General features: G+C 40.2%; 1 protein-coding gene across 1 annotated transcript; it reads left to right on the forward strand.

The window, feature by feature from the left end:
* On the forward strand, nt 1–25,641 carry LOC124289967 (transcription factor RFX4-like). The gene is given in 21 exon segments (XM_046726633.1): nt 1–97; nt 2,972–3,091; nt 6,235–6,295; nt 7,660–7,783; nt 9,140–9,201; nt 10,348–10,425; nt 11,068–11,101; nt 14,015–14,029; nt 14,031–14,114; nt 15,105–15,182; nt 15,903–16,066; nt 16,875–16,975; nt 17,707–17,910; nt 19,033–19,127; nt 19,693–19,810; nt 20,150–20,269; nt 20,986–21,132; nt 21,800–21,914; nt 22,928–23,054; nt 23,719–23,870; nt 25,016–25,641. Coding segments are annotated over 21 exon segments (2,265 nt in total). The 3' UTR covers nt 25,185–25,641.

Consider the following 25,641-nt stretch of genomic DNA (forward strand, 5'->3'; position numbering starts at 1 on the left):
ATGATCTATCTGCTGTACCTCTACTCCAGCACGACATTCATCAGATACAACTTCTGTCACCCGGATACCTGCCGTTATACGGCCGTTCCGTCGCCAGGTAACCGCTGAGCGACCAGTTGGAGGCTGTCGTAAAATACCACCAAAGGGTATATCGTTAAAAAGAGATCTTTGGAAAATTCTGACAATGAGCGTTTATAAAATTTTCTTTCACGAATTAACCGTTCATTAGGCGTTAAAGTAGTTGTCGGTGTTGTAAAGATATTTCGAAAGATCAAGGTCATGCGCTGTAAGTGAGATGCATTTATTGGACTACCATTAACACGCCCTCTGTGTTGTGTTAACGAGAGATTTGTGCCCGCAGGCTTCTCAGTGATGCATTTCACGGCTGGTGTGTGCTTAGTGACGTCACTTATACTGAACTGCAAGTCATCTATCTCACGCATCTAACTCATGATTTAACTTAGTATTGTATTGTCAAGATGATGGCAATATATTTTAGTCGTCATCAGGTCCTTCTATCAAACATTTGTTATTTTCCAAGAGGTATTGTTTAATCGTGTGCAGTTACATCACCGCAGCTGTCTTATAAATATTATTTGACTTACCTCTGACTTTTGGCCTGAAAACATTGAACCTGTTCGTAATAGCAGCAACTAAGGACAGTTTAAAAAAATGTTAAGGTAATTATATTCATTAATGCCGGAGGTCGCACTTAAGTTATGAATAAAAAGAATTTTAGTGTGGCTTTATACATCAATGAATATGTAAGTTTCCTAGTGTGGCTTTCGTCACTTCAATGAATATGCCGATATGACGTTAAATATTAACTCACTCACTCGCTAACTCCTGGTCAAATGTGGGCGCATAAAAAATTGTCAACATTTATTATCTTAAATGACCATACACTAAATGTCCACAAAATGATTATACATCTTAAATTTTGGGCGATACAGTTCTGCTGAATTTTAAAAAAAATGTAACTGGCCACAAGTATGTTTAAAAGATGTTGTAGAGTTTTTGTATGAGAGAAGAGCTTCACATCTCAAAGGATCATGAAATTTACTGCCAAGGGCCATGATATCACCATTTCTTAAACATATACATATTCCATATTGATTATGTAAGTAATGGCACACTGGTGGGAATATACGGGTGTTAGAATGTCACCACATTGTTTCCTCAGTATCTTCACGCGGGTGTAATTTGTTTTCATTTATTTTAATGATACACGGAATGAAGTTCTGGTATCAAAACTATTAATTTTATATACATATTGCATTTCTTTCCAACTCAGTATTTGATCATGGGTGAAAATCGAGTCATGATTCATAGAATATAACATGTATGAATATAAATCAGTTTCATCGAATGGAACATGTTGAGTATTTTTCTCTCTATCTCACTACTTTGCAAAAGGGGTAGTTCGAATTCGACATTATTGGATGAAATGTTCAGCAACCCTAACATGCACTGCATAAGAATAATAAATGTTTCCGTATGAATAAGCCTATATTGTTTGAAAAGCCTGTACTAATTACAAGGTTTAACAAAAATTAGGTATCGCAATATCAATGGTAAATTTAGTTGCACTTGATCTCAATGCAAATTTAGTTGCATTTGATCTTAATCTCAAATGTAGTTGCACTTGATCTTGGTCTCATATGTAGTTGCACTTGATCTTGGTCTCAAATGTAGTTGCACTTGATCTTGGTCTCAAATGTAGTTGCACTTGATCTTGGTCTCAAATGTAGTTGCACCTGATCTCAATGCAAATTTAGTTGCATTTGATCTTAATCTCAAATATAGTTGCACTTGATCTTGATCCCAAATGTAGTTGCACTTGATCTTGGTCTCAAATGTAGTTGCACTTGATCTCAATCTTAAATTAAGTTGCACTTGATCTCAGACACTTAGCTTATGCTCAAAAGTGAACTAGTGACCCTGCCAAATCCCAGTATAAATTTTAGGAATGCTGTGCCGTACAACATGGAATATTTTTGTCTGAAACTCTCCGCGTTTGGGGTGAATCCTGATTGACCAACCTCGACTTATCCACACTCGTGAAGCTTTAACCTGGATATTTGCGCACGAGAATACCAGTGTCCGTATTATTGATTATCCAAATTCCAAACACATGGTTAGTAGTAATAGAGTGAGTGAGTGAGTTCGGTTTTACGCCGCTTTTAGCAACATTTAGCTATAACACGGCGAGGAACACCAGAAATGGGCTTCACACATTGTACCCATGTCGGGAATCGAACCCGGATCTTCGACATAACGACCCAACGCTTTAACCACTAGGCTACCACACCGCCCTATCAGTAATAGAAACAGAGAGACACAGGGCCTTAATTTTACTGAAATAGAATGTGTTTCTTGTTGAATATGTGCATCAATCTTTGGAATTATAAACAATATATATAGTATAGTATTGTATATAAGACCATATTATTGGAAGAAGCTTTCAGTGTTTAAACATTATCAGTTTTATTGTTTAAGAATGTCAAAAATTGTGTTACACGGGAATTTTTATTTCTAAAATCAACCACATTCAGAGGTGATTTAACAACTAAACACAGTACAATATTACGGTTTGCTTCCCTTATAAAATTAATATTGTACATACCTTTGGTTGACGTTATGTTCAGTTCCAGCAACACGTGTGTATCAAGTTGTAATATTAATTATTTTATATGCCATATAAAATACATACCTTTGAGTGGGTATTGTGAACGTTGTGTTCATTTTGTCCACTTTAAACTAGGTTCACGTGTTTCTAAGTGTATGGTGGAGTTTACTGGGCAGTGTGTCATTGATCAAAACCAACAGGGTTTATAATTATGTCCTATACTAATGTATGTGGATGCTTTTTCATTACCAGCATGCGCAATAATTTTAAACCCTATTTAAGTGCCTTGATGAATATATGCGATCAATAACAAGCATCAGTCATCTTATATGTGTGTTTCAGACTGGTTTGAGCACTGCTTGGACCCGTCTCGTCGTTGCGGTCACGGCAATGCAGGCGTGGAGGAGGCTGTTACGGAGCCGGACAGAAGCGAGTCTCTGTCGGATGAGGACCAGGAAAAGAGTCAGTACTTTAAACTTCCCTTTTGAAATTAAACAAAAGCATTTTAAAAGATAATCCATTGTTTGTCTTCGTGTTCCCATTTTTAAAGAAAAAATATTCTTTTTGGTGTGACATTATCAGTCTTAAGTTTAAAGATTTCATTCTTAGGATTTTGATCTTTTACTTTGTTATGGACTAAAGTGACAAAACCCTTCTTATGCAAACCTCTGTATTTTGTCTTTCATTATGTGAATGATATATTTAAAAATATACTAAAGGACTAAAGAAAGCATACGCTTGAAAATTGGATTTCACCAGTTCAAACGTAGAAATGCAAACTAGATTCCAAAAATAGAACTCCCATATCCCTGCCAAATAAACCCCCTTCAGTTCTTTATTTATTTCATTTTAGCTTCCATCAAATATACTTAAAACGTTTTTCAAAAGTAATTGCGTTCGTATGCATTTGTTGTTCATTGTATATGTTAATGATAATCTTCATTCCATAATTAGTGTAGGTCATAGGTCATGCCAAATCAAAGTGTAGACAAAGTTTGACAATTTATTCATATACACGAAGATCCCAGGTGCAGAGCATTGTAGACAGACTAGGTACATTCACTAAAGACACTAACGTGTTTTACTTGGGTTGGAGTGGATTTACATAGACATCTTCGGGTATGTACTTATACTACTATATTTATATATACATACATTGCACACTAAAGTCAAGTGATATTCATCCTCAATATATTTCCATTTACAGGTTAAACACAGTATATCGCCTTTAGGCTCTTAATTATACCTGACCATCTCAATCCTGAGCTCGTAAAAGATTTCAATTGACAAGTGCAATCCTAATTTGGAAATGACAGCTCTTTGATATAAGTATTTAGGTCAGTTGAGGATTTGCATTGAATATGTGCTAGCGATTGGGTGCTTGCTAACAGGACTGCATGTCAATGTTTAATGTGACACTATAACTACCAACAACACATCCTCATAACAACATGTATCTACCAAGTCAGCGAGTCTGACCATCCGATCTCACCTCTTTCGACAAGCATGGGTTGCTGAAGACCAATTCAAACCCAGATCTTCGCGGTTTGATAAAACATTAGACAAGCATAGAACTGACGCTCCACAACTGATTCAGAATAGGCAATACCCGTTGTTTAAGTCTCACAAATGAGAATTAGTTAGCTATTGTGTGACGGTGCTGTTTGTATTGCATTTTATTACCTGCGAGGGCTAACATATCGGGGTTCATATTTTTCATACGATGCCCTAGGGCAAAATATCACTTTGTCATGGTGACGTGACGTCATGAACAATGTTATGACGTCACGTTTCTTCTGTGACGTTGCGTTCAAAATGCGGCAACGGTGGGTAGCCAGCCTATGTTTGAAAGTAAATTTGGGTTCAATTTCCTCAATTTGACGACTTCGGTAATGAACAGAATATCATATTCGTGCCAATATCATACTATATTTACGACACTCGTGTTTAAATATCGGTATATCCCTCGCTCTCGCTCGGGAAATACCAACATATAGGCACTCGTGTCGTAAACATAGTATGACATGGGCACTGATATAATATCCTCTAACTAATGCCACTGGCCACTGTTTTCGTTGACGAAAATGACGGCCCGTTTGTCAACTGAAGCCATGACCACTTAAGCCATCTTTAATAGTGTACTGGGCTCATCATGCATATGCGCGAGGTTCTAAAGACTTAAGTTACAATACGAGAAAAAATAAACTGCCTCTGATTACAGACAACACTGAAAATGTATCTAGTGTTACAAATGTGTGAAAGACACCGTTAACTGATTGATACCAGGTTTAAGTGATTGATACCAGGTTTAAGTGATTAATACCAGGTTTAAGTGATTGATACCAGGTTTAAGTGATTGATACCAGGTTTAAGTGATTGATACCAGGTTTAAGTGATTGATACCAGGTTTAAGTGATTGATACCAGGTTTAAGTGATTGATACCAGGTTTAAGTGATTGATACCAGGTTTAAGTGATTGATACCAGGTTTAAGTGATTGATACCAGGTTTAAGTGATTGATACCAGGTTTAAGTGATTGATACCAGGTTTAAGTGATTGATACCAGGTTTAAGTGATTGATACCAGGTTTAAGTGATTGATACCAGGTTTAAGTGATTGATACCAGGTTTAAGTGATTGATACCAGGTTTAAGTGATTGATACCAGGTTTAAGTGATTGATACCAGGTTTAAGTGATTGATACCAGGTTTAAGTGATTGATACCAGGTTTGATACAGATACCAGCTTTAAGTGATTGATACCAGGTTTAAGTGATTGATACCAGGTTTAAGTGATTGATACCAGGTTAAGTGATTGATACCAGGTTTAACTGATTGATACCAGGTTTAACTGGTTTGATACCAGGTTTAAGTGATTGATACCAGGTTTAACAGATTGATACCAGGTTTAACTGATTGATACCAGGTTTAAGTGATTGATACCAGGTTACAGTGATTGATAACAAGTTTAAGATTGATACCAGGTTGATACCAGGTTTAAGATACCAGGATTGATACCAGGTTTAAGTGATTGATACCAGGTTTAAGTGATTGATACCAGGTTTAAGTGTTTGATACCAGGTTTAACTGATTGATACCAGGTTTAACTGATTGATACCAGGTTTAACTGATTGATACCAGGTTTAAGTGATTGATACCAGGTTTAACTGATTGATACCAGGTTTAAGTGATTGATACCAGGTTTAAGTGATTGATACCAGGTTTAAGTGATTGATACCAGGTTTAAGTGTTTGATGCCAGGTTTAACTGATTGATACCAGGTTTAAGTGATTGATACCAGGTTTAAGTGATTGATACCAGGTTTAACTGATTGATACCAGGTTTAACTGATTGATACCAGGTTTAAGTGGCGGCTTTAGGATCTTTAACACTTAAAAAATAAACGGGACGGCTCAGAAAACGTCATCTTTTAAAGATTATGCACAGTCTTACATTTTACGAGATTTTGTTTCTCTGCAGGGTTGGATTATATGTAATCAAGCAAATAAATGGGTCGATATGAACCACTTGTTTTTGACCTGGAGTTGTTTTAAGGCTGCATGTGAGAAACATTTTGTTAATGTACAACATATTTTGTTCAATACAGCTGCTATTCCAAAGGCACGCATAGGATCCAAGCCACACTCGACACCCCAAACGTTGAAATGGTAAGTGAGAATGTTAGTTCTTGAATATTTGTGTGAGTAACTGAGCTAACATAGTCCCAGCGTGACTGTACAAGTTGTTTATTAATACAAGCCAACTCAGATGCAATAAATACCTGTCAACGAAAAACAGGTAAAATCACTAGATTATCACAAATTTACTCTTACAATTAGTACGTAACCTTCACACTACTATACACAGACGGGCTATAGATCAGGTTCTTGAGGGGCATTTAGAAGTTGGTGTTCAAGTAAAACGCAGATGTTATGGATGACAACTTCTTCATTTGTATATGGGGCGGTGGGTTCTGATGGTTAAAGCGTTAAAACACGCAGAGACCCGGGTTCATATCCCCACATGGGCACAATGTGAATCCCCCGCCGTGAACTTTGCTGGAATATTGCTAAAAGCGGCGTAAAACAACAGTTTCTTTATTGGGCTATTTCTGGGCCCTTCGCCCTTCGGTGAATTGTAACAAGCAAGATACAAGCATCTTGCAGAAACGTTGTTACTTACAATAAAGAAGAAGTTGTCATCCATAATATCTGCGGGCTATAGATCGACATCAACTAAAGGTAGATCACCATACTAGCGACCATGGGGACTTAGTACTTTGTTACCTGTAAGGACCTTAGCTGGATTTGCATCACACCCTCAGTTATATTGATAACATAATAAATATATATATATATATATACACCATGTTTAAAAGCATGGTGTGCCTAAAATACGTCGAATTGTGTAGAATATGTAACAAAATACTCAGGTATAGGAACAGTTTGCAGTCTACGGTAATTACTCTTAAAGAACAATCTTGGAATAATAAACGTGAGTGACTACGAAAAAAATATATTAAAGAACTCTATTTTGTCCATCCATCAATTGATAAATTTTCGTCTCTATCGAATTCTTCAAATGAATTTGATTTCTAGTGTCCCCTGTCGTGATATTGCTGGAATATTGCTAAAAGCGGCGTAAAACCCGACTACATCACTCACTCAAATGAATTTGTAATTTGTTGCGGTTTTCATTTATCAAGCCATGTTGCTAAGAAAATGGTATATATGAAATGTACTATAGGCTTGTGGCCTCCTCAGTATTGAAATAAAGATTGATTGAGTGAGTGAGTGAGTTAAAATTGAAAATTACATCGGCTGTATTTCAGCCGTATCTAGACTAGAAACGCGTTAGATACAAAATGAAAATAAGTCTGTTCTGTGCTGTAGCATTTTCTGCTTGACAACGGTATACAAATCTATACCGAAACGCGGCAGCATTCTAGAGTAAAGAAACTGTCATTCATAAAAATCATACCTTTCTTGTGTAGACTTCGTTTGCTTACGACTGTCGCCATTTGTTCCTCCAGGTTGGAGGAGAACTATGAGATAGCAGAAGGGGTGTGCATCCCCCGCTCAACCCTGTATCTCCACTACCTGGACTTCTGTGAGAAGAACGACACCCAGCCAGTCAACGCCGCCAGCTTTGGGAAGGTATGTCAACTACTCCCTAATCTGTGTACACCCATGTAAAACATGCACCGGTCGCTCTGTAGGGGCTCGTTCATGTGGTAGAGGGGCGATGGGGCATAGCCTGGTGGTTAAAGTGTTTGCTCGTCACGCCGAAGACCCGGGTTCGATTCCCCAAATGGATACAATGCATGGAACCCTTTTCTGGTGTCCCCTGCCGTGATATTGCTGGAATATTGTAAAGGCGGCGTAAAGCTACACTCACTGATGTGATAAAATGTACGGCCCAACATAGTATGGAGTTAGGAACCTGGGCCTAGATTTTCGAAGCTCTCTTAGCGCTAAGATAGTCGTAAGTGCCATACATTAACATTAACTTACGACTATCTTAGCGCTAAGAGAGCTTCGAAATCTAGGCCCTGGGCCCCGTTTTACGAAGCTGTCGTACCTCCTATACCCATTTTTCAAAGCGATCGTTGCGCTAAGGTGATCGTAACTCCCATACTTTAACATAGACTTACGACAGTCGTAGCGCTACGATAGCTTAGTGAAACGGGGCCCTGGTGGTTATCGGTTTAAATTTGTTCCAAGATTGCCTTGTCAGCAAAGCACCAGGTCGAACATCACAAGCATCCTGGCTGTAGATGCAACAGAATACTTTACACAAACCCTAAATACTGAGACCACTGCACACGTCATTGACAATTATTGATTCTTAATATACTTCCTGACAATGATCATCGTAGCTTATTCCAAATCAAAATACAAATGGCAAACTTACAATAAGCGCACGTTTGAAGCATTGACAGTTATCACCTCGGCGATTAGAAAACAACGTCACGTTCAGTTATCACCTCGGCGATTAGAAAACAACCTCACATTCAGTTATCACCTCGGCGATTAGAAAACAACGTCACATTTGTGTATATCTTCTTCTACCTGCCTAGTTAAATACATAAACAGTTTCTCTGCTTAACGTGTTACATGTCCTCAGGCCATTAACTGATAGATATACAATAACCCTTCAATACAGATTGTACCGGACTGTATTCCAGTTTGAAGGCGTCCAGTATTATTGAGTCATTGAGTGAGTTTAGTTTTACTCTGCACTCAGCAATATTCCAGCTATATGGCGGCGGTTTGTAAATAATCGAGTCTGAACCAGACAATCCAGTGATCAGCAGCATGAGCATCGACCTGGGCAATTGGGAACCGATGACATGTGTCAACCAAGCCAGCGAGCCTGACCACCCGATCCCGTTAGTCGCCTCTTACGACAAACATGGGTTACTGAAGGTTCATTCTAACCGGGACCTTCACGGGTCCAGTATGATTGAGATGACTGAGGCAATAAATGATTAGAATATTGCTGTGTTTCAGATAATCCGCCAGCAGTTTCCTCAGATCACAACACGGCGACTCGGAACCAGAGGCCAATCCAAGTAAGTGCTCATTTTGGAAATTTCACACTATTTTAGGAGTATAGACAATTGGGTACGAGACCTCTACTAATAATTTTAGCCTTCCATCCATATTTTCTCTTTTAACGCCGCTTTTAGCAATTTTCCAGCAATATTACGGCAGGGAACACCAGAAATGGGCTTCACACATTGTACCCATGTGGGGAATCAAACCCTGATCTTCAGCGTTACACGCCAATGCTTTAACCACTAGCTAGGTTACCCCACCGCCCCTGGCAATCTAGATGGGGATCTAGACCTAGATGAATTTCATCTAATCAACAACCTGTCCAGTTTGTGATCAAATGGAATTAACCAAACTGGCCTAATTATCATAGCTGGTCACCCTATATTATACAATCATCTTAGTAGAGATAATACAGTATACTACTGTCGCTGCTGCTGCTACTACTACTACTACTACTACTACTACTACTACTACTACTACTACTACTACTACTACTACTACTACTACTACTACTACTGAAATAGGTTATATTTGGGATTGCACTTTATCAGTGAGTGAATGAGTTACAATTTTAAGTCACATCGGCAGTTTTCAGCCATATCGTGACTATATCAAGTTGCACTTTATCAGTACAGTAAAGATTTTAGTATCTTTTAATATCAGGCAGGTAATCGCCAGAACACCAAGTCAGCTATCTAAACTGAGTGTGTGGGATTAAATCCCGGATGGGACTCAGCCCAACAAAAGTACTAGAAACTATACTTTATTGAAAAAATGTCATTCCAAATATAACATCATTTATGTTACACTTGCCCTTCTAAAATGCATTGTGTACTACCACTACCACAACGGCACCTACTACTACTACTACAACTACTACTACTACTACAATTATTATTACTACTATTACTACTACTTCCACACCTACTACTACTACTACTACTATTACTACTACTACTACTGCTACTGCTACTGCTACTACTACTACTGCTACTACTACTACTACTACCACTACTACTACCACACCTACTACTACCACTACCACTACCACACCTACTACTACTACTACTACTACCACACCTACTACTACCACTACCACTACCACTACCACACCTACTACTACTACTACTACTACAGTATCATTGTGTTTTTCTGTGTAGGTATCATTACTATGGAATTGGTGTACGTGAAAACTCCCAGTACTTCGAGGTCATGTACTCTGCCAAAGCGGCACAAGGGTGAGTAACGTTAGCTATAGCTCACCTGGCTAGCCAAGGTGTCATTTTCAACACATCTTATCCACCAAGGTGGACATACGCCCTGATCCCGGACCCAGCAGGGTTGTCCTCATCAGCACACAATTTAACATTCAATATGCATTGAGACGCTGAAAAGGATGGCTTATATAAATAAATTGCCACAGTGTTTGCTGCTATGACGTATTAGCTAATGAAATGTCTATATGTCAGTTTTGTGTGAACGCTGATACAATATATGTGTTTTTGTTTTTATCTCAAAAAGCTGCCATAAGTGTGCACTATTAAGGTGCCATCTACAGTGTGTCATTTTCAACACATCTTATCCACCAAGGTGGACATACGCCCTGATCCCGGACCCAGCAGGGTTGTCCTCATCAGCACACAATTTAACATTCGATATGCATTGAGACGCTGAAAAGGATGGCTTATATAAATAAATTGCCACAGTGTTTGCTGCTATGACGTATTAGCTAAGGAAATATCAATATGTCAGTTTTGTGTGAACGCTGATACAATATATGTGTTTTTGTTTTTATCTCGAAAAGCTGCCATAAGTGTGCACGATTAAGGTGCTATCTACAGTGTCAAAATAGTAATGACCTTTCTCCTACCTGTTTCTAGAGCCGGGGACAACAAGAAGGACGGTTCAAAACAGGTAAAACATTGCACGGCTTATATCATGTCTATATATTGATGAGTGAGTGAGTTAATATTTATCGTCACATCGGCAATATTTCATCCATATCGTGATGAGAACACTTTATAATTATGTTAAAGATCAATAAAGTTAGAAATTAAAAACCTGTTGACGAAGAACAGTAAAACTACTAGTGTATCACAGATATCGATTTAAAACTAGTAATTAAATCTAAAATATTGAAACTATAAATGACAATTCAATGTAAAAACAGGCTATAGATTGCCAACGACTGAAGGTAGATCACTATACTAGGGACCACGGGGACTTACAGTACATTTGCTTCCTGCATGGACCCTAGCTGGATTTACACCGTCCCTTCAACCGTCAGCAATTTAACAAATCTAGCCATATATTAAAAAGACGCGTATTGTACGATTGAAAAAGTGGACAGTTTTCCTATCTATTGATGATGCATAGTGCAATGCTACACCATGTGAATCGACTGACGTAGCAGTATTCGTTTGTAGTATTTATACCATGTATACTGATCGAGTGACGTTCCTTAATACGTTACGTTGTTACACAAACACTATGTATACGTATATCTACTGACATGGCGTTATCCATTTTTAATATTTTACCATGTGTATCTGATGCATTGTCTTACATATATCGTGTCTATCTACTGATGCATCGTAATGCATTGTCTTATATATATCGTGTCTATCTACTGATGCGTCGTAATGCATTGTCTTACATATATCGTGTCTATCTACTGATGCATCGTAATGCATTGTCTTACATATATCGTGTCTATCTACTGATGCATCGTCGTAATGCATTATCGTGTTATCTATATATCGTGTCTATCTACTGATGCATCGTAATGCATTGTCTTACATATATCGTGTCTATCTACTGATGCGTCGTAATGCATTGACTTACATATATCGTGTCTATCTACTGATGCATCGTAATGCATTGACTTACATATATCGTGTCTATCTACTGATGCATCGTAATGCATTGACTTACATATATCGTGTCTATCTACTGATGCATCGTAATGCATTGACTTACATATATCGTGTCTATCTACTGATGCATCGTAATGCATTGACTTACATATATCGTATCTATCTACTGATGCATCGTAATGCATTGTCTTACATATATCGTGTCTATCTACTGATGCGTCGTAATGCATTGTCTTACATATATCGTGTCTATCTACTGATGCGTCGTAATGCATTGTCTTACATATATCGTGTCTATCTACTGATGCATCGTAATGCATTGACTTACATATATCGTGTCTATCTACTGATGCATCGTAATGCATTGTCTTACATATATCGTGTCTATCTACTGATGCGTCGTAATGCATTGACTTACATATATCGTGTCTATCTACTGATGCATCGTAATGCATTGACTTACATATATCGTGTCTATCTACTGATGCGTCGTAATGCATTGACTTACATATATCGTATCTATCTACTGATGCATCGTAATGCATTGACTTACATATATCGTGTCTATCTACTGATGCGTCGTAATGCATTGACTTACATATATCGTGTCTATCTACTGATGCATCGTAATGCATTGTCTTACATATATCGTGTCTATCTACTGATGCATCGTAATGCATTGACTTACATATATCGTGTCTATCTACTGATGCGTCGTAATGCATTCTTACATATATCGTGTCTATTTACTGATGCATCGTAATGCATTGACTTACATATATCGTATCTATCTACTGATGCGTCGTAATCATTGTACATATATCGTGTCTATCTACTGATGTGTCGTAATGCATTGTCTAACATATATCGTGTCTATCTACTGACATGTTAAACTGGATCTTCACAAATAGTAACACCTACTGAAACAATATCCAAATGTCGTCCTTGTTTTCTTTGTATGGAACGATTGCATACATTTGTAGGTAGGTCTTGGTTTATTTTATTTTGCATCACGACATCATTTTTCTGAAAATTGTACTTGCAACCATTTACTGACTTTGTAAATTCTAATATTCCGATTCCGAACGGTTTGTGATGGGGATTTATCACAGAAATATGCAATGGAGATTTTATAAGCGCTTCTACCAATTCGTGGTTTGTATTTATCGAAACTAAACAGCCATTTCTATTTATGAAAGTATCAACACAGACTTGTTCTAATATTTCTAAATTGCAAAAGGCACTATGTGATCATAGTGAGTGAATTAAGATTTTTAAGTAACATTGACTATTTCTAACAGATCGCGACGAAAACAAGTTTTTAATTCAAGATAATTACATTTTGTCAACGAAGGACAATAAAAACAACTGGAAGATTACAATATGTAAATCAGAAAACATTTTAACTATTAAGACCATGCATTAAAGAAACAGGCTATGATGATCATAATATCTAACTGTGAAACTAGTTCACGACATTTCGTATGAGCTTACAAAAAACCACTTCCACTAGCTGACAATATACTGATGTACAAAAGAAAGTGCACACTTGGTGTTTTGAGACCAGATTAAAACGTAAATATTTTGCTAGCAATGTTCCAATTGGGTACAATACCTATGGCGTTATTGCAACAGGTTCTCAGTGTTTGTGAAATGTGAGTCACAATCAAAACACTTTTTTAAATATTACGCTGTTTTTAGGAAAATATTTTACCAAAGCATGTGTGTACTTTCTTTTATACGTCAGTTTAGTTCCTGATATCAGAGTGGGTGGGGCGTATGCTACATTATGACGCTGGCCAATTTCCCTGATTTCATAACGTCGTATAGTTGTTCCTGCGAAGGAAATGAATGTGTTTACATATACGCGAATACTGAAGCCAGCTCCTAAGTTATGGATGAATGGTTCCTATCTGTCTGTGCGGTGTCTATAATCAATGGCTATGTTTAGATGGTGGCGTATTCCCCCGAGGTCCAAGCTTGGCACCCTTCTTCCGGACTTCCCCGACATAAAAGACGTCAAGATCCCACCTAACATCGATGAATCCAAGGTAACAATAGCCACGCCCATTTCTAATCCGTATCATTATTTCATTTGTAATAGGTATCACGCCATTTTACCAATCAGTGGTAACGTAATTCTATATTTGGCTGTGTATGTACAGTTTGACATTGTTAACGAGGTACCACGTACGAGATCTCGTCAATCAAGATAAATCCGACATTTCCTCGTTTCGTTTGTTTGTAATTTACATTTTAGCATGATTATCTATTTTGACGTTAATCATGTTGTAACAAACTTTTGACACACGGCACTGAAGACAACATGAACATATAGACATGTACTTAATACATTCTTTCGAGGTATTACTCTTTCGGGGCACTTATATGGCGTAGTATGTATTCCTTGCACAAAAGTAATAATTCCTTCCTGGGCATAGATTTTCGAAGCTCTCTTAGCGCTAAGATAGTCGTAAGTTAATGTTAATGTATGGCACTTACGACCAGTGTGCGAAAGAGCCACGCGCTCGCTAGCCCGTGGCTAGTAACAATCCAGTCGGGCCAGTAAATCTCCACTGTCAATGGACCGACTGGCTTGTGAATTTTCATTGGGTCATTTTGTTAAGATATCAGTCTCTCCGACTTGTTAAATTAGACTGCACTTTTAAATCATGCAAGATTATGGCCTGATAAAAATCTTTATCTTATTAAAGATGAAACCCGTGTCTACATTCAAATTTCGGGCAAGCGAAATATTTTGTGGGCTAGTAACTTTCAGGCATAGCTAGCCCGACCGGCTGGCAAAATTTGGAAACTATTTCGCATACTGCTTACGACTATCTTAGCGCTAAGAGAGCTTCAAAATCTAGGCCCAGTTGTGTTGGATAATTTTACATTACGACAGATATTATTGTCAAGGAGCGGACAAAGGGTCCTCAAATATCCCAGTGTAGACCGATCGCACGCTGACTATTGCTTTACTGTGGTTTGGTCCGACCAACCTCAAATCAACACTTATGTTACTGATGTTGCTGTTGCAGGTGGTCACGTTCCTGATGATGTACCGTACACACTGTCAGAGAATACTTGACACTGTCATCAGAGCAAACTTCGAAGAGGTGGGTCTCATGACGTTTTCTAAGATTTGTACACTGATCACCTGGTTCTACAGATGTCGTAAGTAATGCCTGAATTGAAAGCCATGTCTAACTGTTTTAACTCACACACACACTCTACGGTCCAGAGTGAGTGAGTGAGTGGGTCGGGTGAGTGAGGTTGCTGGTGCAGGTGTCCAACTCATGTTTCCTGTTGTCATGGTAAATTGAAGTTTAAATATCTGTGTAATCACCACAAACCGGAAATCTATTAGGGCTATCTGTTTCCATGACCTCAGAACCAATACCTGCCTGAGTACTGTCTCTAACGTTGTAGTTGTTTAGCTAACTGTATACTCACTGTGCGAAATAGCCACTGGCCCGCTAGCCCGTGTCTAGTAAATATCCAGTCGGGCCAGTAAATTTCTACAGTCACTGGTCCGACTGGCTAGTGAATTTTCATGGGGTTAGTTTTGTAAATATATCACTCTCTCCAGCTTGTTAAGTTATAATACACTTTTAAATCATGCAAATCGGGTGGTCAGGCTCGCTGGCTTGGTTGACACATGTCATTTGTTCCTAATTGCGCAGATCGATGCTCATGCTGTTGATCACTGGATTGTGTGGTCCAGACTCGATTATTTACAGACCACCGCCATTTAGCTGGAATATTGCTGAATGCGGCGAAAAACTAAACTCACTCACTCACTCCATATCCATACTGAATGTATGTCAATGTTTCAGGTCCAGAGCTTCCTTCTCCACTTCTGGCAGGGGATGCCGGCCCACATGGTGCCGATCCTGGACTGCCAGTCTATCGTTATGCTGGTGGGCGTGTGTGACTCCATCCTGTACAAGGCTATAGCCAGCGTCCTAATGCCCACAGTGTTACAGGCACTGCCAGACAGGTAATTCATCGCCGTCACGCATTAAACCTCTCATCGTCGTCCACCGGACTGTGTTTGACATCAAAATATTCTGGATTGATTGAGTAAACCTTTACGCACACTCAGCAATATTCCAGCTATATGGCGACAGTCCGTAAATAATCGAGTCTGGACCAGACAATCCAGTGATCAACAGCATGAGCATCGATCTACGCATTTGGGATACTTTGACATGTGTCAACCAAGTCAACGAGCCTGACCACCCGATCCCGTTAGTCGCCTCTTACGACAAGCACGGGCTACTGAAGATCAATTCTTCACGGGTCGACTTCAAGATACATACACATCACTATAATCATATGTGAAGACTGATATGTGCATGACATAGAGCTAATTTTGTGAAAAGAGAGATCATTTTGCTGTTAATTTTATACTGCCATACAGGTATGTCCATTTAAAAACGCTGTGGGGGCGGTGGGGTAGCCTAATGGTTAAAGCGTTGGCTCGTCACGCCGAAGACCCAGGTTCGAATCCCCACATGGGCACAATGTGAAGCCCATTTCCGGTGTCCACCGCCGTGATGTTGCTGGAATATTGCTAAAAGCGGCGTAAAACTAACCTCACTCACTCACTCACTCAATGCCATGCTTTAGTCGATGCCCTTCCAATGCCACGCTTTAGTCGATGGCCTGATACGTTTAAATCCATACTTTAATATCATATCGACTGGGAACTAAATACCAAAGTGTTTTTTTGGCAAACCTAAAGGAACTTTCATGGAGTAAGCATGCCTCAAAGAGTACTTCCTACCTGTGTTCCTGTGTTTCAGTTTGACACAGGTGATTCGGAGGTTTGCCCGCCAGCTGGACGATTGGCTCAAACAGGCTCTGGACACACTTCCAGACTGTCTGCAAAGAACAAAATTTGACCGTAAGTATTCAAGTCACAAGCGTATTCGTCGCTTATACAGTTTATCCATTGACCAAGGCATTATGTAAGATACAGGAAATACCAGGACACGGCTCAGGTGCAGATTACTATATTACAAAGTCAAGATTATATGAACTTTCAAAAGCTACCAATTCAACATTTAAACTGTCTTCTATGCTTCACCCATTAATATCCCGCTCCACCCAGTCGACCAGGGGCGATAGGGTAGCCTAGTGGTTAAAGTGTTCGCTCGTCATGCCTAACACCCGGGTTCGATTCCCAACATGGGTACAATGTGTGAAGCCCATTTCTGGTGTTCCCCGCCGTGATTATTGCTGGAAAATTGCTAAAAAAAGCGGCGTACTCAAAAAGAGAAAATATGGATGGAAGACTATAATTATTAGTAGAGGCCTCGTACCCAATTGTCTTTACTTCTTAAATAGTGTGAAGTTTCCAAAATGAGCACTTACTTGGATTGGCCTCTCGTTCCGAGTCGCCGTGTTGTGATCTGAGGAAACTGCTGACGGATTATCTGAAACACAGCAATATTCTAATCATTTATTGCCTGCCAGTCATCCCAATCATACTGGACCCGTGAAGGTACGGGTTAGAATGAACCTTCTGTAACCCATGTTTGTCGTAAGAGGCGACTAACGGCGTAGGACTATACTTAATCACTCACTCTGTACACAGCATTGCAACGTCATAACCACCGTGATATATGTGTTCAGTGGCGAGGCGGTTCGCCCAGGTGCTGCGGCGACAGACGTCCCTGAACCACCTGTGTCAGGCGGCCCGAAGTGTCATTCACAGCTCCGACATCACTCTACAGATGCTGGACGACTGGCTCAGCGTCGACCTCAGCAGCATCGTCAAGCAGACCCTCTACACCATGGACCACTACTCGGAGCGGGAGCATGAGACGATATTCAATTGTAAGCGGGTTGACCATATCAGCGGATGATTTTGGCTTATTATTGGCGGTGGGGTTGGTTGGTTGGTTGGTTTCATATGTAACGCAGCAATATTCCAGCTATATGGCGACGCAGTTGGGATACTATGACATGTGACAGCCAAGTAAGCGAGTCTGATCACCTGATCCCGTTAGTCGCCTCTTACGATAAGCAGGGGTTGCTGAAGAAAAGTTGCAACCAAAACCATTGGTTCGTCACTCCGAAGACCCAGGTTCGATTCCCCACATGGGTACAATATGTAAAGCCCATTTCTGGTGTCCCCGCCGTGATATTTGCTGGAATATTGTTAAAACCAGCGTAAAACAAAACCCACTCACTCACTATTGCTTGGGTTACAGAATCCATCTACCGACAACTTTAAATACTTTCGAACGCCTAATAAACATTTGCTATTTTCTGGTTAATCAAGATGTAAAACATTTCTTCTCATTGATATTAGCTAGTTTTATCTTTAAAACCACCATCTTCCCAACACAGACAATCGCTTTGTGACACATCAATTCTCGTTATAGCGCGAGTAATAGCGATAAACTAACCGTCATACACGTGTGTTGTCCGAAAACAATCCAGTGATCAACAGCATGAGCATCGATCTGCGCAATTGGGAACCGATGACATGTGTCAACCAAGTCAGCGAGCCTGACCACCCGATCCCGTTAGTCACCTCTTACGACAAGCATAGTCGCCTTTTGTGCCGAGAAACATGACCCCACGATACATGTATCATGATTGTAATGTTTGTCCTTCGGGTGATGAAGATCCGGTTAGGATTGATCTTCAGTAACCCATGCGTGTCCTCAGAGGCGACTAACGGGATCGGGTGGTCAGGCTCGCTGACTTGGTTGACACGTCATCGGTTCCTAATTGCGCAGATTGTTGCTCATCCTTTAGATTACAGGATTGTCGGGTCCAGACTCGATCATTTACAGACCGCCGCCATATAGCTGGAATATTGCTGAGTGCGGCGTAAAACTACACTCACTCACTCACTCACTTAGGGTGATTTTGTCGAGGTGAGGACGTGTATATCTGGTTCTCTGTCTAGCCCACTGAGTACATAATAATTGTATTTTTTTTCTGCAGTGTGCACGGAGTTCGAGCGTCTCCTGGAAGAGCAGGCCCCGATCGAGTCTTACATAGAGTGGCTGGACAGCATGGTTGACCGCTGTGTCATACAGGTAAGCACAAAACACAGTACCTACCTCCAAAATAGACCCGTAAAGATCCGGGTTAGAATTGGTCTTCAGTAACCCATGCTTGTCTTAAAGGGCGACTAACGGGATCGGGTGGTCAGGCTCGCTGACTTGGTTGACACATGTCATCGTATCCCAGTTGCGTAGATCGATGTTCATGCTGTGTCTCATCACATTGCTGATACAAGACTCAAGATGTTCTCCAGTATGTTTTCAATACTTGAGTTTCCAATTCAGCATCACTGCAATTAATATATTGTGTCATACTCTCCGCTCTAACTTGGTGACATGTATAAAACTTTGACATAAAGCACATATTCCAACTCACACTAATCTGACCTATAGTATATCCCGAAGTAGTATACATAATGATGATTCTTTTACATGGTCCCTCTATAAAAAAAATGTTTCCTTCACCCCATGCTTACAAACAACACACAATATGATCTGATATCCTGATATCCTGATATCCTGATGTCCTGATATCCTGATATCCTGATGTCCTGATATCCTGATATCCCTCTCTGAACTGACTCTTTACTTGTTGCAGCCCAGTTTGAAGAAGTCGGGGACGATGCGCCGATTAGCTCGTCAGTTTCTGCTGATGTGGTCCTGCTTTGGGACCAGGGTCATCCGTGACATGACGCTCCACAGCTCGCCCAGCTTCGGTAAGTAGCCTGCAGTGCTGAGACTGCATCTCATGCAAAGTGAGTGAGTGAGTTGGGTTTTACGCCACTTTTAGCAATAATTCAGCAATATCACGGCGAGGGACACCAGAAATGCACTTCACACATTGTACCCATGTGGGGAATCGAACCCGGGTTTGGGGCGTGACGAGCGAACGCTTTAACCACTAGGCTACCCCACCGCCCCTCATGCAAAGGGGCTAGGGGGTAACCTCGTGGCTAAAGCGTTTGCTCGTAACGCTGTTCTGATGATGATGATGATGATGATGATGATGATGATGATGATTGATGTTCTTAGAAATATTATTTTTATTATGAAAGGCTCTTTCCACCTCCTGCACCTGATGTTTGACGACTATGTGATGTACCTGGTAGAGAACCTATACTGTCAAGAGCGAGCTAACGACTTCCTGCGAGCTATCAAGGGAGAGAACTCAGACAGTAAGCGCAACGTATATTACGTATTTTATCGTATATCTTGTTCTAGTCGAACGATAAGAAGAACACCATATGTTTTCTATAGTTGAAAAGACAATTTATAAGATATAGTCACAGATAGGTTTTTTTATACCCGTTTTAAGTTTGAATCAGACGGACAGGTGAAAAATGTATGATAAACAATATACCATTCAAAAAGAAAACAATAATACAGTATCGTTTATCCTTCTTTGTAAAAACGTGTATGCTTTGTAGAAGTCATTTTGTTTACATGTACAATATCAGGGCTCCAGAGAAGGATAAACAATATGCACGATACAGTAGGAAATAATTTAGAAAACGTAGCAGATACGCACCACATCAATGGTGTACGGAATCATTTACAGACGTATTTATCTGAAAAAGTATTGTTTTATTTTTGTCCATTGACCTGTTTACACAAGAGTAACAATGTTGTGGTGCATATATGAAACGAAACACAAGATTCTGATACTCCATTAATATCCATTCAGTACTCGAAATGTACACTTGGGTTTTCCAGTACTCTTATATTGAACAAAGAAAGAGTACGTACTCCTGATTATCTGGACCCCTGAATATTATTCCATTTAATAGAACGCACGTTGGTGAATATGTTTGAGTGTGCTATGTACTTCGGTGGGAAGACCCTTGACGTAGCCTTGTGCAGCGATATATTGAATGTGTAATCTACATTCCAGATCCAATAGAAGATATCATTCTTCCAGATCCAAGTGTTATCAAGGACAGCTTGTTATCACCTGCTGACACGGCGACCTTGACACCTACGATACAAGAACGAGGCTCTGTCATCACGAATGCACGCAATGTCATGGGTCACATGTCAGGTAAGGTCATAGGCCAAACATCCGGACATTCCATTCGTTGTGGGCGTCCATGTGACTGTGAACTTATAGGGTGATGTGAATTGCAGTTACAGCTATTGACAATATATATTGTATATTGAAAATTAACTTCTTTACAGCCTACCCATGGTCTCTGGCGTGGTGATCTACCTTCAGTTGTTGGCAACCTAAAGCACATCTTCATATTGCATTGTTCTATTTAATAATATCGTTTTATGATAGCATGCTAGTTTTACTTTAATATACTCATACCAATAATGGTTGTCACCCCTTCAATTTTTAATTGGAGAGAGGGTGTGGGGGTGTGATTGTGAGGTGTGTGGGGTTGGGGTGGGAGGGTGACAACCATTATTGGCATGAGTATATCTGTGATATACTAGTAGTTTTACTGTTCTTCAACAACAGACTTTTAATTTCTAATTGTATTGATTAATAATATAATAATTAATTGTTCTCGTCACGATGTGGCTGAAATATTGCCGATGTGACGATAAATATTAACTCACTTACTCTTTACAGCCTACGATGACGCTAATGGGGACATGTCAATTGACAAACCACAGTGAACTTGCAGAGTGATGGGTATCACAATTGCAGCTGTTGACAGGTGCTTTGCATAATGGTATATATATACACATCTTTTTTACAGCATACGATGATGCTAGCGGAGTGACGTCATCATCGTGCAGCGAGAGACTGACCAATCAGAACAAAGTGACGCCAGACTCGCCTCGGTCTCGACATCAAATCCCTGTCTCACAAAGGTTAGAATTGATCTTCAGTAACCCATGTTTGTTGCAAGAGGTGACTAACGGGATCGGGTGGTCAGACTCGCTGACTTAGCTGACACATGTCATCGTATCACAATTGCGTAGATGGACGCTCATGCTGTTGATCACTGGATTGTCTGGTTCAGACTCGATTATTTACATACCGCCGCCATATAGTGCGGCGTAAAACTAAACTCAATCAATCAATCAGTCAACCAAACAAAAATAGAATCTGCAGAGTTTCGCACCGACGCCTAGTACATATATACAGAAAATCATTTTGAGAGTTTGAGGACTAATGGCTATGGATGCAGTCATGTGCTGTTATGTCTCACTAGGTTCTGTCCAGTCTGAGTGTATATCACTGTCTTCCAACACCGCACATGACTAACGATGCTAAACGACAATGATAGTTCCTAGCACACCTGTACAACTTGTTCAGCGTGACCTGATCAAGTGAATACAAATGAATTGCATGACCGTGTCACAGCTGGTTGGGTCTATTATTGTGAAGGGTGCACCTTTGTCAGTTGATTGTCAACATGTCCGAACAGCCGAGACAAGGTCGCCGTTTCACACCTCAGTGTCGAGAAATCGTCTGCAATATCCTAACTTTCTTGAAATAAAAATGAAGCTACAAGGTCAGAAGTGTTGTTTTTCCGGGACAAGTTCTGTAACGAATCCATGCATGTTTTGCACGAACGCAACATTAATAACATTCTCTGCTCCCTATTTAATGAAGTTAACTCGACCTGCCGTTTGTGCAATTTGACCTCCCGGGTCATGCATATGTACAGGTCCACCATATAAACTTTCTGAAAGCTTTCCTGAGGCTTTGAATGTATTAGGTCTGCAAGTGGGCCCGTGACAATCACCTCTATGCTTCTGATCCGAAACATTATCTTTTCTACATAATCTTCGATCGCACCTTTAGCATTTCCTAATAATCCATCCAATCAATCTTGTGTCCAAGGACATCTTCAGGAAGTCATTTCTTTTCATTCCAGCAATAACCAAGCGGTGTTCCAGTCTTGTGCTTCTTACAGTGCCCCCTACAGTCAAGGTCACACAAAAAGTACGCATGCGCATCCCGGAGGTCAAGTGCAATACAACTATGACGTCACTTCCGGACAGGTTTGTACTGTTGCTAAACGTACCATAAATACTATCTTTCATGCCGAAAATGTACTCTAAAGTATTTAAGTAATTGTTTCATGTTTCAATACATGTTACATATTACATGTACAAAATGTTCACTCGGTGTCTGAAGTTTGTCTCTGACGACCGACCGCCTCCGTGGTGTAGTGGTTAGAGCGTCCGCCCGGAGAGCGGAAGGTCGCGGGTTCGATCCCCGACAGCGTCATACCAAAAAGACGTTAAAATATGGTACTTGTTGGTCCCTGCCTGGCGCTCGGCATTAATGGGTACAACAAGGACTGGTCGGCTCGGAGTCAGTATAATATGTCTGAGTGGGGCATTCATGCTTCACTGCGGCATGGTATCTCAGTGGGCTGGCACTATAAAACCAGTCTGGGCTAGTACAAGCAGTCGCACATACACACACACATGCATGCACGTCGTCATATGAGCGAAATATTCTCAAGCACGACGTTAAACCCAATTTCACCTCACCTCACTCACAATAAACACTCCTGAACACAGAACACTCGTGTACACGAGTTATCTCCACTGAATGAAGACGCTTGCTTTTCCCGTATTTTATGTATTCTAAACACAATAACTTTCTGCTGCTGATTTGTCTCTGCATTCATGAAAGCTGTATGCTGTTTGTTTACAGATGCCTGGTCAGCTGACAGACGAGACCGTAAGACAGGTTGCAATGTCACAGTCCGCCATGCGCAGTGGGGGTATTGGTACGGACTGGTCGCTAAGCAACCACCCGAGGCAACAAACGACAATGAACGAAAATGTCCCCCCTCTGATTAAGATGTGAGTGCTTTCCTGTATTTTATACATTTCGGGTAAGGGATGGTTGGTTTGTTGTTTAACGCCGCACTCAGCAATATTCCAGCTATATGGCGGCGGTCTGTTAATAATCGAGTCTGGACCAGCCAATCCAGTGATCAACATCATGAGCATCGTTCCACGCCATTGGGATACAATGACATGTGTCAACCAAGTCGTCAGCAGGTCTGGCCACCCGATCCCGTTAGTGAAGACGGTAGTTCCCCGGGTTCAGTCAGTCAAAATACAGTCGAGCACCGTTGTGTCGAACTCTGATAACTCGATATCTCGGTTGTCTCGATATAACATCTCGGTCCCGGCAAAATCCTTCATAATTTATCATTATTCAAGCTCTTTTAACTCGATACGGATGTCTCGATATTTCGGATATCTCGATATAATTACATGGTCCCAACAAGCAAATTTACCCTGTTAACTCGATATTTGCAAAGAGACTCGATATTCACCTACTTTTCATGGGCAAGTATCCCTCTGAACTGAGGTTGTTTCCACACGTTTACACGCGGTGCGGCACGAATCAAAGGGATGCGGTAGTGTAAACTAATTAGGGTTAATTGAGTTGAAGGTGCCACTTGTTTGTTATTTAATTAGGATTAACTAAGAATGCATTAATTAGGAAGTACTCACTGTTGCGACTAAACACTACTGATAACGGATTATAGTTTCGAATCAAAACATACTGAGAAGCGTTTCGTTTTCTTTCATAGTGATATGTCATGATATGCCCTATAAGCAAGTAAGATTGTTTATGGATAACAACTTCTTTTATCATATATGATGCGACGTTTCGGTATGGATTCTTATACCGTTGTCAAGCATGGATTCTTATACCGTTGTCAAGCAAGAAAAAAGAAGTTGTTATCCATAAACAATCTTACTTTCTTACTAGTCACCAACTTCTAAATGCCAATCAAACAGATCATGATATGCCCTGGTTGGATGTCTCGAAGTTCGGATGTCTCGATATTTGTTCTTGGTCCCATGAATATCGAGACAACGGTGCTCGACTGTACATATACTGTATTTGAAGAAATGTTTTTCTTTGTTGATGATATTTGTTTCCTTTTGGTATTTCTTACACTAATGTTATTATAATTATTCATTTCCAGGAACGAAACCCACGGCTACACTTCTCCGTTCCCCCCATCCACCCGACAGTCAGGCATGGAATGCGGAGCCTACAACTACGAGAACGTTGGAAAACCTGCACCACAGACAGCTCCGGACAACAGCTCCTACGGTTACCATGGATACACCCCCCGTCGGCGATTTTTATAACTTCACGGATCCCAACTCAAAGCGAAAATTGGAAGAAGACACATTTTTTCGATCGTATAAGAGACAGACAAAGGACTTCTATTATGAAAATATTCCTGGAGGTTTCGCCCAGATGTAATTGATGTGACAGAGTGGATGGGTGTTATTTATTTGAAAACAGTGCTATAAGTATGTATGTTGTTGCGAGGATGTTCAATGTAAAAATAATTCTGTGTTGGGAACCTGTTATGTACTTGTCCTTAAATCTTGACATTTTGTCAATTTTATGATATCTGATATCTTCCAACGACTATCAAGACCAACATGGAAATAACGACTTTCAGGCACGCGCTATTTAAGTCATTTATCACAGGCAGGAGATCTAGCAAAGATCACTATTTCAGCGTGAACTGTAGTGAGTGAGTGAGTTTAGTTTTACGCCGCTTTTAGCAATATTCTGCAATATCATGGCGGGGGA

This window comes from Haliotis rubra, unplaced genomic scaffold, assembly GCF_003918875.1.
Source record: "Haliotis rubra isolate DU_JTF1 unplaced genomic scaffold, ASM391887v1 Scf453, whole genome shotgun sequence".
In the NCBI taxonomy this organism is placed as follows: Eukaryota; Metazoa; Mollusca; class Gastropoda; order Lepetellida; family Haliotidae; genus Haliotis; species Haliotis rubra.